Here is a 15,045-nt window from a genome sequence, read left to right on the forward strand (position 1 = left end):
TTTCTAGGTCAGCAAAATGTCTTTTTTTTTTTCTTAAAGCCAGGGTCTCACTGTGTAGTCCAGGTTGGCCTTGGACTCAGAGATCCACCTGCCTCTGCCTTAGGAGTGCTGGTTTTAAAGGTGTCTACTACTGTGCACCCAAACCTTGAACTCTTAATCCCTCTGCCTCTGCCTCCTGGGTGCATTGAGTTACCCAATGAGGTCGTTTTCCTCTCACGCTTTCTGACTCCTTTGTTCAGGAGGCCACAGATTTGCTATGGCATAGACATCCTAAGTCAGTCATCCTCCAGCGTCAGGGCTTTAGATGAAAAGGCGCTCGTCATTATAGGGATGCTGACGTTTGAAGGTGCGGCTGTGGGCTCTACACAGGATCTCAGAAGACCCCGAGCAAGCGAGAGGCAGTCTGAACTATGTGCACAAGATGATGTCTCACTGTCATTGCTTGACTGCTGAATCCAGGGGAGGGATGTACATATTCTCTCTCTGTCTCTCACATCTTCTCTTTTGACCAGGGTCTCAGTACGAAGCTAAGAATGACCTGGAAAAGAACAAACCTCCCGGCTCAGCCTTCCAAGGGCTGTGATTACAAGTCATAGCCACGGAGAGGAACAAGAAAAGCCGAGAACCAGACAAAGCAGCTAGACCTTTATGGAGTCATTCACCAGACTTCTTCTGCTGTGGTTCAGACCCCAGAGGCACAGTGCCCCATCCCCATCAGCACATCTCAATGGTCTCATCTTCAGGAGGTCCTGAAGGTGACCTCCTTCCCCTAGGTTCACAGATCATGCCCCACAGGGAGCCAGAGGGGTCCATCACAGGTTCTGTTCCATCTCCTGGTCCCCACGACAGCCAGTCTCTATGACGATGGCCAGCAAAGCTGTGATGTGGCCTCACACAGCTCTGCAGAGGCAAGGCCATTGCTTGGCCGTTCCTCTGCTTGCTAGAGACCCGTACTATCTGGTACAGGCTTCTGTACTTATGTCACCCCCCACTGTACCCTATGACATTCAGGTCCCCAGCATTGATCCCTGTTCCCACAGTGTCTTCCCAGAGTCTGACACGATGATTTTATCCACGCATTGTGTGTCTCTAGGATTTGAACCATAGTTAAAAAGTTTGGTGAGCTAACTACACGAAGGCCGAGTGCCTTTTCCCCATCTCTTGGGCATCTGTACTCCTCTTAGTGGCGCACTCATATCCCGTGAGTGTGTTATATACCCACACCCACAGCACCAGCCTCGCGCTAGCAAATCACTACACCCAGATGGACCCAAAAGATAAGTCGCTCCTGCAGTTCCAGGACTTGCCACGTGGTGGCAGCAGACACACAGGCAAGTTTCACAGAGGGCGGTTATGCTGAGGCTGCCAGGCTGGTATTGAAGACTGCAGAGCGGAGTCGGGGGGGGGGGGGGGGGGGGGGGGGGGGGGGGACGGGACGACTGAGGCCTCAGAGAGAAGACCTAGTGGTTTATTTCTTTGCTTGTTTTTCTTGGTTGGGAGTGAAACCCAGGCCCTGGTACGTGTGGGGAGAGTGTTCTAACCTAGTGAGGCTCAGATGTGGGGCCAGCACCAGCTTTGTGGGAGAAGTCATGAGTGAGGCCAGTTTCCATACCTCCGCTGTGTGACGTCTTCATGGCTGCCACCATCAAGGCCTGCGTGGGGCTGTATGGAGGTGTGAGTCACCTGTTGGAGAGGGCCAAAGGGGCCCAGACATAGGACATTCCGCATCCCCATGCCAGGGCCACAGAAATGGCCAGGGAACCATTGTAAGGAGGGTCCCCATAGGAACAAAAGGGGTTCCCTGACCTCTTTCACTAGAGACCCACCTGCTGTCCCACCTGTACTGAGTCACAGCTGCTGCCTGCAGGCTGGGGGAGGGGGTCTCAGCTTCAGTCTTCCCTCCTGCAGATACCTAAGAGTCTGGGGGCAGCAGAGGGCCCACAGCCCACGCTGGAAGTGCCCATCGCCTTGGCAACCACCATGACCACAGTCACCACACCAGTTCAGGGCTCCAGGTTTAAAAGAACCATGGTGTGACATTTGCTTTTCTGTGTTAGGAACGAATTCACTTAAAGAGGCAGCTGGGCCTGTCATCCCAGCTACTCTGGAGGGTGAAGGAGAAGGATCCCAATTCGAGGTCAGCCTGGGCGACTTATCAAGACCCTGTCTCAGAAGGAAAAGTAAAAAGAGGACTGGGTGTAGCTCACTGGCAGAGCGTGTGCAAGACCCAAGCTTCCAACTCCAGCACCGTGACGAGAACATAACAAACTCCCAAGCACACCACGATGTCAGGCTAGCCCATTTCTATGTTGATTTGGCCACATCAGGGGACCTCTGTAGCCCAGGTTCCTCCAAACATGAGGGTGGGACAGGGAGAGGGGAGGAGCTGGCCCTGGATGGGGAAGGCCAGCTATGCCAGCTGCTGGGGCCCTGGGGAAGGGCTGGCAGAGATGGTGAGGCAGAGGCACCACCTGCTGAGCCAGGAACCTGGGGAAACAAGGGCACACTCCTCAGGCCTCCCTGTGAGACACTTAGGTCGGCATTGGGTGGGTGAGCTCCAACAGAGAGGCTGCTGAGAGGCCAGCTGGCCCAATCTGGAGGCCAGCGAGCCAAGCTCTGTGATGAGGTGGAGTGTGGCCTCTGGGGCCTGAATCACCCTTGAGTCCCTGTGTGACCCGAGTCACCTTTCTCTAGACCTCAGTTTACTGGTAGGACTTTACCCCAAGGGGAGACTTTCTCCACCACCACTGCTTTCCCACCATGACCTTGAGCCAGCACCTCGCTCGGCTGAGCCTGTGTCCTTACCTGTAAAGCAGAGAGCAGGGCCCACCTGCAAATGACCAGGAGGAGGAAATGAGTGTGAAACACGGCAGCACAGAGAGGGTGGAGGACCAGCTAAGGACACATAGCAGATGCCCGCATTACTGTATTAGCCTCCCCAGGGCTTGCTGCATCTCCCCAGAACCCAGAAATGCTAGGCGGGAAGCTAAAGCTCGAAAAGGGGAGCCAGTTTGCCCGAGGCCACACCCAGCTGGAACAGTGGGCAAAAAGAGAGAAGTTGGGCCAGCGAGATGGCTCGGCGGTCTAAGGTACTTACTACCAAGCCCAAAGACCTTAGTCCACTCCTCAGGATCTGCGTGATGGAAGGAGAGACCTGACTGCCACAAGCTCTCACCTTCATGTGCAAGTTGTGACACACATACACAGCAAATAAATAAATGTAATTAAAAAACTTCTACTCTGCCAAGGCCAGCCCTCCTGAAGGCCAGGCTGCGGGAAACTGAGGGAAAGTGGCGGAGAGGCTGGGAGAAACTGTCACCAATGGTGGATAAGGGAGAGCCCTTCAGGGGAGCCTCAGTGTCCCACTTCACAGCCAGGCCTGGCTGGGTGGCCCTGGGGATGTCACCACGCCTCTCTGGGCCCTGATCCCTTCCTGGCCCAGAGGCTTCTGGGAAGGCAGGGAAGGCCAGAAAGCCGCAGGCAGGGCAAGTGTCTTATCCCTTCCCTCCCTCCCCCCAACCCCCAAGGGCATAGGGAGATGTCATTTCTCCAGCTCTTGGGGGCGGAGGTCACCCCAGCTCAGCAGATAACGCTGAAGGTTGAGCAACGCCCCATCAGCCTGCTGAGGCCAGGGCTGGGGTCAATGGGTCGGGGGTCAGCCCAAGGCAGGTTGGCAGCTCCTGCCTGAGTGGCCCTGCTGGGAGTGGCAGAAGGGTGGGCCCCACGATCTGCCCTGGGCTGCTTAGAAAGGCTCCCACCAAGGTTGGTGGTCGAAGCCTGGGGACAGTTCGAATGAACAGAGGGCTGCTTTCCCAGCCTGCAGGGTGAGCGCTGGCTTCTCAAGGTTGGAGTTGGGGCTAGCTCCCACCCCAACCACCTGAGAAGCCTGCAGCCTCTGCGCAGGGCTGCGCACAGGTCTTCGAAATGCAACAGTGTCCCTGGTACTCTATTAGGAGGTCCATTTCTCTCTGACACCGGGAATGCTTTTAACAATATCAACAGCTTCCACGGAGGCAGCGCAGAGAGGCGAAGTGACTCACCCACAGACACACAGTGTGGCAGAACCCCCACCCCTGCCACCTTCGCGGAGAAGCGCGGGGAGTGGCGTAGGCAGTTGCGGAGGGCGGGCCAGGCATGGGGAGGAAGATTTGGCTCTGGGGGCAGCAGGCGTGAGGGGGGGCGTGCACCTGGTGGAGAGCTGTGCTTCCCAGGAATCGGGGGCCGAGAGAGGTGGGCAGCACCTGGGTGGGTGGGGTGGACATGTACCGGGAGGAAGACTGCTCCCTGGGAGTTGGGGGCCGGGGACAGCGGGCAGGATCCGGGGCTTGGGGTCGTGCACCGGCTGGAACGCTCTGCTTCCCAGGAGTCGGGGGACCCGGGACAGCGGACCGGCGCGGGGACTAGCCACCGCGTCCTCCAGCAGAGGGCGGGCGGCGGCCGCGCTCCTCAGAGTTGCCGAGGGGCGGGAAGGGGGCGGGCCGGCGTCTCCCGCGTCCGTGGCGATCGCGGGGCTGGCGGGGCGCCCGGGACACCGCTCAGTGTCCCCGCGCGTAGACCCCTGCCGCGCCCCGCTCCCCGCCGCGCCCTCTCGCGCTCCCGCGGCCAGGCAATGACGCGCACCGTCCGGGCGGCGGGAGGGGCCGGGGCGGCCCCGGCGTGACGCAGCCTTGTTGCCAGGCGCCGCCTTATAAACCTCCCTCTCGGCCGCCGCCGAGCCGAGTCCGAGCCGCGCACGGGACCGGGACGCAGCGGAGCCCGCGGGCCCCGCGTTCATGCACCGCCTGCTGGCCTGGGACGCAGCATGCCTCCCGCCGCCGCCCGCCGCCTTTAGACCCATGGAAGTGGCCAACTTCTACTACGAGCCCGACTGCCTGGCCTACGGGGCCAAGGCGGCCCGCGCCGCGCCGCGCGCCCCCGCCGCCGAGCCGGCCATCGGCGAGCACGAGCGCGCCATCGACTTCAGCCCCTACCTGGAGCCGCTCGCGCCCGCCGCGGACTTCGCCGCGCCCGCGCCCGCGCCCGCGCACCACGACTTCCTTTCCGACCTCTTCGCCGACGACTACGGCGCCAAGCCGGCCAAGAAGCCGGCCGACTACAGTTACGTGAGCCTCGGGCGCGCGGGAGCCAAGGCCGCGCCGCCTGCCTGCTTCCCGCCGCCGCCTCCCGCCGCGCTCAAGGCGGAGCCGGGCTTCGAACCCGCGGACTGTAAGCGCGCGGACGACGCGCCCGCCATGGCGGCCGGGTTCCCGTTCGCCCTGCGCGCCTACCTGGGCTACCAGGCGACGCCGAGCGGCAGCAGCGGCAGCCTGTCCACGTCGTCGTCGTCCAGCCCTCCCGGCACACCGAGCCCCGCCGACGCCAAGGCCGCGCCCGCCGCCTGCTTCGCGGGGCCGCCGGCCGCGCCCGCCAAGGCCAAGGCCAAGAAGGCGGTGGACAAGCTTAGCGACGAGTACAAGATGCGGCGCGAGCGCAACAACATCGCGGTGCGCAAGAGCCGCGACAAGGCCAAGATGCGCAACCTGGAGACGCAGCACAAGGTGCTGGAGCTGACGGCCGAGAACGAGCGGCTGCAGAAGAAGGTGGAGCAGCTGTCGCGAGAGCTCAGCACCCTGCGGAACTTGTTCAAGCAGCTGCCCGAGCCGCTGCTGGCCTCGGCAGGTCACTGCTAGCGCGCCGGGGGGTGCCGTGGGGGGCGCCGCCGCGGCCACCGTGGGCTCCGTGCGCCCTGCCCCGCGCGCGCCTGCCCCGCGCGCACCGAGGGCTCCGTGCGTGCCTCGCGCGCACCTGCACCTGCACCGAGGGGACACCGTGGGCACCGCGCGCACGCACCTGCACCGCGCACCCGGTTTCAGGACTTGATGCAATCCGGATCAAACGTGGCTGAGCGCGTGTGGACACGGGACTGACGCAACACACGTGTAACTGTCAGCCGGGCCCTGAGTAATCACTTAAAGATGTTCCTGCGGGGTTGTTGCTGTTGATGTTTTTGGTTTTTTCGTTTTTGTTTTTTCTTTTTGGTCTTATTATTTTTTTGTATTATAAAAAAGTTCTATTTCTATGAGAAAAGAGGCGTATGTATATTTTGAGAACCTTTTCCGTTTCGAGCATTAAAGTGAAGACATTTTAATAAACTTTTTTGGAGAATGTTTAAAAGCCTTTTGGGGGCAGTAGTTGGCTTTTGAAAAAAATTTTTTCTTCCCTTCTGACTTTGGATTTATGCGAGATTTTGTTTTTGTGTTTCTGGTGTGTAGGGGGCTGCGGTTATTTTTGGGTTGTGTGTGGTGGTGGGTGGGGGTGTCGCATCTGGGTTTTTCTCTTCCCCTGGCAGATGGGGTGCCAGCCCCTCCCCCCAGGAGAAGGAGCAGAGTGCTGGGTCAGGAAATCAGGGTGACTCAGCACCCATGGGTGCTGGGGACCTTGCTAGAAATGCTGCTGGGACGGGGTTGGTTCTGGGTGTCAGGCTTGTTTTGAGACCAGGCAGGCAGTGACTCTGTAGAAAGGGCTGGTCCAGACATCCCCAGTCCAGGCAGGTGCTTTGGTAAGTACAGTGTACAAAGTACTCTGTGTGTGGTGGCTGGGAGGGGAGCCTGCATCTCTGTTTGGTTTGTATGTCCCCGTGTAACTGGAAGAGAGGGTGAAGGGGACAGTTCCTACTCTGTGTTCCCTTCCAACCCAGATGGGACATGGAGCCTCCCTGGCCTGGCTCAAGGTGGCTGAGCCGAGACTTGAACTCAGATCCACCTCTCAGATTCGCTGGAGCAGCACCGATTTCCACAGCCGGCCTGCATTAGTGGGAGTTTGAGAGTGTCCAAGGAGTAGTGAATATGCCGTGTCCCGCCGTGCCTGGCACGCCAGAACTCTTACATAAGCATTTGTTCTTGTTATTATTTTTGATGGGAGGCTCCTGGCATTTGGCTGTGTGAGCGTGGAGCGCCTGCCCAGGGCTAGCGTCCTGCAAGCCCTGGACCTGCCCGTATCTCCTTCAAGCCTCATGGAAGGTGGGCACTCCTGTGCCCCTTGCTTTATGGATGTGGATGGCTGTGGTTGTTAGATTCCTATGAGCACCCTGCCCTGAGGAATTCTGGGTAGTGGGTAACGGCAGTTTGCCAGAGGCCTAGAGGAGTCTGGGGTCTTGGGAGTGACCAGTGACACTGTGGCTTGAGAATAGGGAATGCTTTGTCTTTCCCCTCTCTGGGAACCTGGAGTACTGGGCCTGGTGACCTGTGGTCTTCCGCTGTCACAGGGCTGATGGTGAGGCTTTCTCTGTCCCTCTAATCAAGGTGGCTGGAGGCCTATGCAGACCCTCAGACACTTACTTTCAGTCAGCTGCCTTCTAGGCTTATGTAGACAGACACTTGACCTGGTGGGCCCTGCAGCCAAGGTCAGTGCAGCCCATGGCCCAGTGTCCTGATGGCTTTATCCACGCCAGGGGCTGTTGGTCAGCTCCATTGCTTCAGGATTTAACCACTTAGACCCAAAGCCTGGGCTGAACTAGTTCGGGGAGGCTCTACCTTTTCAGGAATGGAAAACTTTAACATACCTATGCAGACAGGCTGGCCTGGCATCCATTTCTTAGCATAAGTCACAGAAGTAGAAGGTAGAGGGGTGCTACCTGCTGTCTCCAGGGTTGGTTTATAGTCCCTTTCCCTACCCCAGCCCCCCTGCCCTTAATGGAAGGCTCATTTCTCGGCCCCAAGATCAGGTACCCAACCCCAAGTGGCAGCACAGACTAGAATGCCCCCGGGAAGGGGGCGTGACCCAAGGCCCATCTGATGTCTCCTGGATTGGGAAAAGCAGTAAGTGGGTCAAAACTTTGCTATCTGTGTGGCCCAGTGTAGGAGCACAGTGGACAGGAGATGTCACTGATGAGGTGACATATCAGATCATCAGGCTGCCAGGGGTCAGGGATTGCCCAGAAAGAGGGACAAGCTGGACCAAAAGTCTAGGGACAGGACAGCAAGACAGGGAGAGAGCAGCGGCTTTAAGGATAATTACGGTGGGGGGAGGACGGCTCACAGATGGAGTGTCTCTCCAGACCCTTGTCATTGGTGGGCTGCTGGGTCCTCCTGCTGCCAGGGCTGGTCAGCCATATTGCCCAGAGCCCCATGGAATGGTGGTGGTCACTTTTGAGGCTTGCCTGAAGGTAAGGCGACCAGAGCCCTCCCAATGCCTGCTCAGGATGGGGGCGTTCACAAAATGTACTCTCATTGTCTAATGCAGCCAACCCACAACCTGGTGACTTTACCCAGGAGAGAAGTGGGTGACAGAAAGGGAAGGAGGAGGCTTGGGTACCGGCCCAGCGTAGAGGTCCTGCTGGCTGATGTGATCGGCTCAGCCTTGGCTGGAGCTTCGGCTACAGGATTCTTCTGCCTGGTAAAGAGGCTCTGAAAGGGGAAGTGACTTGTCTAAGTTTGCACAGCTGGGAAGGGTAAGAGTTAGCGTGGGGACTGGAGTTGGGGGGACTGTCTCTTCCAGCCATCTGAGGAATGTTCCCCTCCCCCATATCCGGTTCTGACTTGTTTGTTCCCCTCTTAGATATTTATTTGCCCTGTTACTTTTCGTGTATGTGACAATCATTTATTGAGCACCAGCTGTATGCCAGCTCCCATTGCGGGTGCTGGAGTTGGGTGGTTACAAAGAAGGAGGTGACAATTAACAGGCAGAGAAGGACACTTAAATACTCAGCCACTGGAACAAGATAATGACAGGTGGGAACAAAGACTCGGAAGGAGGAAAAGTGGGGCAGGAAAGGGTGGGGAGGAACCTTCTGAGAGGAGGTGTCTCTCCTGGGCTAGCCTGAGCTAAGCAGGGAGCCCAGGATACCATGTGCTTCATTTATCCTCCATTTCCTATGAGACCAGTCCCTACCCACAGGGAAAGCCAGACACAGGCAGAGTCAAAGTCACAGTCACTGTCCCCGGAGCTGCTGAAGTGAAGATCTGACTCCTCGTGTGAGCCCAAAGGCCGCCACCTGCCCTACTGTGACCTTAGACCTTCTCCCTCCCTCCCTCACCCTATTCCTGACACGCAGACCCCAGTGGTGTCCCACTGACCACTCTTTCTTTGGGGTTCAGATGTTGCCTTTATAACAGGGCTTGTTTGGGGCAGTGAAGCACCTAGGCTGGGCACAGCAGGGCAGGCCGGGATGGGCCAAGAGCTGGTAACCAAGCCCTTCTTATGTCCTCTGAGGCAGAAACCAGGAGCCCTATCTCCCAAGGCTCTTCACAGGATCCACAGGAATATTCTTAAAGAGCAGTGAAGCCTTTTTTTTTCTTTTTTAAATCCAAGATTATGGGGTAATTTAGAGGCCCAGGATTTGAGTGGGATTTAAACCAAGTCAGGAGTCTTGGTAAGTGGAGGGTACCTTTGCTGTCGATAAAAGATGAGCAGTGTGTACGTGTTAGAAACCACCTGCAAGGTTCCGTGCCAGAGGACCAGTGTTGAGGGAGCTGCATTTGAACCCAGGGCAATTGGCAGGTTCAGACCCCATTGGCACAGCCCTGCCGTGAGGCTGACAAGGAGTGTGCACAGCCTCTCAGGGCTAAGATGTGCAAACAGGACCCGTGATCCTGAGCTTTGTCTCCTGCTGGCTGGAGACATCAAGCAAGACATTTGACCTCTCTGTGCTTGGCCTTCACTGCGGACAAAGAGTCCATCTGGTCAGCCAGTGTCAAGCAAACAGACGCTCACTGTGGGCCCCAAGGGAGGGGAGTTACATGCTAACAGAAACAGAATGTTGTGCGACGCCTGGTGGGCTGTCAGACACCTGTTACCCCAACACTCAGGAGGTGGAGGCAAGAAGGTCGGGAGTTCAAGATTATCCTTGGCTACATAAGAAGTTTGAGGCTAGCCCAGGCTACATAAGACCCTGTCTCAAGCTCCTCAACCCTCCAAAGGAAGCAGTAACAAACTGGTTCAGACAGCGATAACAGCCTTGAGCAAACAAGCCTGAGAAGTGGTTGAAGGCACCTGAGGGGGGATCTCAGGGGGAGATCAGCAGGTGCAAAGGCCCCGAGGCTAGAGGGGTGACAGCCGGCAAGGCCTAGAACTGCAGAGGAGAAGGGAGGGTGGTGGGTTCTTTCCGCAGGGCCTCCGAGGCCAGGTTGAGGCCAACCGGGACTGAGGATGACTGAGTGGGTGTCCCTGCCAGAGCCTGGCACCCACAAAGTCCTTGATAAGTCTGCTGACGAATGAAACAGGCCCCTCGGCCCTGGGGGCTAGGCAAAGGGCAGTGGGTGAAGGAGCAGAGCGCCTGCCCGCCTGCCTGCCCGCCTGCCTGACCCAGGAGACCTGAGGGATTCAAGCCTGTGACCCAGGGCCTGGAGCCATTTGAGCTGAGCCTTGTGCCAGGCAGGAAGAGGGGCCAGGCTGGCCAGGAGGGACTGGAGGAACAAAGGCTGGGAGGAGGAGGAGGAGGAGGAGGAGGAGGAGGAGGAGGAGAGAGAGAGAGAGAGAGAGAGAGAGAGAGAGAGAGAGAGAGAGAGAGTTAGTTCTCTGGGAAGCAGTGGCTGTGGGACAGAGGGCAGAGACAAACAAGGCTGCAAGGCCGCAGAGGGAAGCCAGGCCTCCTGTTGTCTCAAGACTGGGGGACAGGCAGGAGACTGGACTTCCAAGAGGCATTTTGCTTTTATTTAATTTCCAGAGAATTACTAATGTGGAATACTAATAAAAGGAAGTCAGAAGCACCCACGGTTTTAATACCCAGAAACAAACCTGTTAAATATTGCTGTGTGGCCTTAGGTATGTTGCTTTGCCTCTCTGTGCCTCCGATTCATTGCTTATTAAGCGGGATAATAATGACCTAGCTTCATAAGGATAAGGATGCAGTGAAGGCTGAGTTGGTTCACATACTATGTTTAACATGATCCCGTCCTGGTACAAGGTAGGGGTTAGCTGTTGTCCTTGTACGGTGCCGCAGAATCCACTGTGTTCTGGATGTGAATTGGGCAAGCAGTTCTCTTCCCTGGCTGTGACAAGAAGATAGCAACATTCTTGGGAGTGTTCCGGAAAGGTTTGACAGGTTAGTTCATGCAGAGACCTCTAGAATTTTCTTCCACGGGTTTCCATCCCATCCCCCTTCGTGGTAGCTACAGTTGCCAGTCCATGTACACACCTCCCCTTCTTCCTCAGCAGGGGGCTGCCCCGTTTCTGGGAACAGCCGCCTTATGGAGAGACTCCATTTTCCCAGCTTCTCTTGCAGCTAGGAACGAATGACCCGTGAGCCGCACAGGAACTGTAGGAGGGGGCTGCCGGATGTCTCTTCAGGACTCAGCTGCAAGGCACATGTTCTTGATTTCCACGTTCTGCCTGGCATTCAGACGTGATGGTTAAAGCAGCAAAGGCCATCTTGAACCCGGAGCTGACCCTTCAAACCCAAAAGACAAAGGCGCCTGAGTCCCGGCGGTGGTGGAGGAGCCACACGGGTCCTTGCTGGTCTTGTTCTGTGCTTGTTTACATGGAGAAAAGCACTGTTCATTGAGACCTTTGTCATTTGGTTTCCTGTTACTGGCAGCTGAATTCATTTCTGATACATTTGCCCAAATGGCACAGAGCTGACTGGTTCTCTTTGTCACCTGTGTTTCTTAGTGGTGGCCTACTGCTTCCTTGTCTGGGCTGATCTGCTGCCACCATTGCCCTGAGTGCAGAAAAGGTCTCTGTTAGATCAGGTGAAAGGGTTGATTAATGCATTTGAATTACAGAAGTCATGTGTGAAGGCGCCTGGTGGCTCCAGGTGACTCTGGAGTCTCAGTGTGCTTCAGGTAGGGCTTGATCTGGGCCCTTGGTCTGGGGAGAAACCTCCCCACTGGCTTTAGTAGGCTTCAGACCCTGCTTTCTCTCCTGAGTCCAGAAAGGGGGCCCTGAGTGTCAGAGAGGCCCAGGCCCTGTTGTGGGGAATAGAGCATGTTGTCAACTGCGTAGGGCCCAGATGTCACCCAGAATGACCCCTCTGCTCCGAGCCCCAGCCACCAGCACCTGCTGCCTGGAGGTGCCAGTCTACCAGGGCTGGAAGGCACCTTCGCCAGCCGCCAGGGCCAGCCCCGCTGAGATCACTGAGAGGCGAGTCAGGAGGCCAGGGAGCTGGCCGGGTAGGTTATTATTTTTATAGCTGTCACCAGATCCCTGGCCCAGCCTTGCAACCCTGGCAGGGACAGAGGGAGCCAGGGAGGAGAAAGACTCCTCAGAGGCTTGGTAGCCAGGGGAGGGGCTGTGGAGGAGAGAGCACTGGGGTGGGTCAGGGCCTGCTGGGCCCCAGCCTCTCCTGCTCCATGGGGTGGCTGACTGATGAACAGAGCAACATTTCTGGCCTTGTCCCTGACCCCAGGTATATGCCCGAGGTGGTCACAGACCTGAGTCTCTCTTGAGTTCCCTTGTTTTATAGCCTCATCCTGTCTGGCCCATGTGGCTATCTCCTGCTGTGTGCCCTCTTCCTAATGTCCACACCTGCAAAGGTACCCACCTTCTTTCCCAGGCTGCAGCCCTGAGAAGTTCCTCACCACACCTAGGTTATCAGTACCCCGATTCTGTGGTTGAGACAGTGTGTGACATAGCCTAGGCTGGCCTTGAAATTCTCATCCCCTGCGCCTCTCCTTCTTGAGTGCTGGGATTACAGACCCGCACTATGCCAGGTTTCAGGAGATGCCGGGGATCGAACCCCAGACCTCGTGCATGCTAGATGAGCACACTTTACCTGCTGAGCCATATCCCCAGCCTCAGTACCTTGATATCTGATAGCAAGAACTGGCTCACTTGGTTCTGTGAATTGTGTTCCAAGAATCCTATACAGTGGCCCCAGGTCCAGCCTGACATTTCCCCGGGTGGCAGCGTGTGGCTCACTAGTGCCTTTTATTGCTGAGTGGTGCAAATACGTGGTTGCTCCCTAATTCAATGTCTTGGGGACACATGGGTTCCTCTCTGTGCTCTTTCGGGGTGGCTGAGGTGAACTCTTTGCAGACAGCTCTTTAAGTGGTCCTTGGGAAACATAGGGAATGATGGCTGTGTTTGAATTTCTGCTCGTGGTAACACCACCATGAGTGAGTGTGTATGTGTGCATTAAAAAAAAACATTTTTCCTTTTGAAAAAGATGTAAGATTTATAGGAAAATGACAAACTCTAAATGACATACTCTGAACGGAGAATGAATCTCTGAGTTGTCATCAATCCTTCACGATTTGCTTATTTTTAAACTTTTTTTTATTTGTTTTCGACATAGTCTCCTATGTAGCTCTGGCTGCCCTGCAACTCACTGTGTAGACCAGGCTAGACGTGGTGGCCTCATCTCCTCACTGACCTGTGCCTCAGCACGCCTGTGTAGCTGCGGCAGGTCGTGGGACTCGGGAAGGCTGTCTGTGGCTTACACTGTCACACGTGGTCCTCTCAGCGGGCCCCGCAGGTCCATCTCCTTGCATGTGACCCAGGCTCCGAGTCTCTGCAGGACCCGAGGGTTGAGCTCGACTCTGTCCCAGTGCAGACAGTCACATTCTGGTCACCTGATCAGAGCAAGTCCTGCAGGGCTTCACTTTCGGTTTTGGTTTAGGGTTTTTGAGACCCGCCTGCCCTAGACAAACAGCCGTGGCTGGCCTCAAACTCACAGTCAGTTCCCAGCTTCTGTCTCCGGAGCTCTGAACTCACCGACAGCCACCATAGGGGGTCAGAGAGTCAGATTTGTAATGTAGTGTCTCTTTCTTTGTACCTAATAAAGCTTTGAGGGGACGAGCTTTGAAACAATGTAAATATCTTGCATGGCTTCCGACTTTCAAGTGTTCATTTGCTTACTTACTAAATAACCTTTTTGTTACATTTGTTTTTAGTTATTATTTATTTATTTATATGTGTGTGGTGGTCAGAGGGCAGCTTGTAGGAGTTGCTTCTTCCCTCCATGTGTGTCCAGACGATCGACTCAGGCCATCAGACTTGACAGCAAGCACATTTACCCACTGACTCATCTTGCTGGCCTGTTCTGCTTATCTGTCTATTAACGGGTTGTTGTTCATGTTTGTGTGTGTATGCCTGTGGTGTGCGTGTTCACCTGGGGTGTGTGTGCACGTGCACCTGTGGAGGCTGCAGGTGACAGTCAGCTGCCTTCCTTGGTTGCTCTGCATTGATAGGTGCTGTTCAGGAACCTGGAGCTCAGGACTGGGTCTGACTGTTGGGCCTGGGGTCGGCCTGTTCCCACCTCCGCAGCACTGGGGTTGTAAGCTCACTGTCACACGTGGCTTAATGTGGGTGCTGGAGCTCTGAACACAGGCCCTTAAGATTGCAAGGCAAGCACCTCACTCACGGAGCCATCCACCAGCCCCTTACTCATTTTTATCGCTGTGGAGTCATGGCTTTTTCATTCTCGGGGAGAGGGGGTGGCTCAAATCACCACCACCACCACTACCACCACCACCGACATCATCATCATCATCTTAATTTATTAATATGCTAAACTTGTCTGGGATCCTGGAGCCTGGGCCCCTACCCCTCGTGTTCAGAGGACAGGGCTCAGGCTGCTCCCAGAGTCCTTCACTCTCAGCTCCCAAAGGCTGGGGTTCTCAGAGCTCTCAGAAGCCTCTGAAACCTTAGAAAACAACAGCCTTGGACCCGAAACGCCATCTTTGTAAGACAAAACCCTTCCTCAAGTCCTAGGTGGGCTGTACATTAGAACTGGCCCTTTTTCCTTTTGCTCACTGGGTCCAGGTGGAAAGGGGATCCAGCAATGCTGGGGCCTGACTGCCAACTCCTTATGTCTGGTATGTGTTGGGGTGCCGTGGCCTTCACACAATGGCATTTGGAATTGGGTCACTTCCTTTTCTGGACTTCCTATGGGCAAAAAGTGTATAGTACCACTCTCTCACTGCCACATCCTGGACTACACTGGCTTCTCCCTCCAGTGGAGTCTTGAGTGCCTGGTGATCCTCCTGCCTCAGCATCCTTAGCACTGAATTTCGGGGGCAAGCAAACACTCTTTGATTTCTTTTTGAGATAGTATCTCCCCATGCATGTAACTTGCTATCCTCCTGCCTCAGCCACTGAGGTGCTGGGCTAACAGCTATGCATCACCAT

The 15,045-nt window shown here is 56.1% G+C and overlaps 1 protein-coding gene and 1 long non-coding RNA gene across 2 annotated transcripts; both read left to right on the forward strand.

Annotated features, from left to right (window-relative positions):
• Nucleotides 1–4,652: 4,652 nt before the first annotated feature.
• Nucleotides 4,653–6,203, forward strand: Cebpb (CCAAT enhancer binding protein beta). Its single transcript, XM_075963144.1, has one exon. It carries the CDS (start codon nt 4,773–4,775, stop codon nt 5,667–5,669), a length of 897 nt encoding a protein of 298 aa, XP_075819259.1. The 5' UTR covers nt 4,653–4,772; the 3' UTR covers nt 5,670–6,203.
• A 133-nt stretch (nt 6,204–6,336) lies between these two features.
• On the forward strand, nt 6,337–13,795 carry LOC142844545 (uncharacterized). Its single transcript, XR_012909739.1, has 3 exons — nt 6,337–6,538; nt 10,883–11,020; nt 11,189–13,795. It is a non-coding gene; the product is annotated as an uncharacterized LOC142844545 (long non-coding RNA).
• Nucleotides 13,796–15,045: the final 1,250 nt, after the last annotated feature.

Source organism: Microtus pennsylvanicus, chromosome 2 (assembly GCF_037038515.1).
Source record: "Microtus pennsylvanicus isolate mMicPen1 chromosome 2, mMicPen1.hap1, whole genome shotgun sequence".
NCBI classification, from domain to species: Eukaryota; Metazoa; Chordata; class Mammalia; order Rodentia; family Cricetidae; genus Microtus; species Microtus pennsylvanicus.

What these genes read in the sequence shown, in the direction of transcription:
- Cebpb (XM_075963144.1), top strand. Translation starts at nt 4,773, where the DNA reads ATGCACCGCCTGCTGGCCTGGGACGCAGCATGCCTCCCGCCGCCGCCC.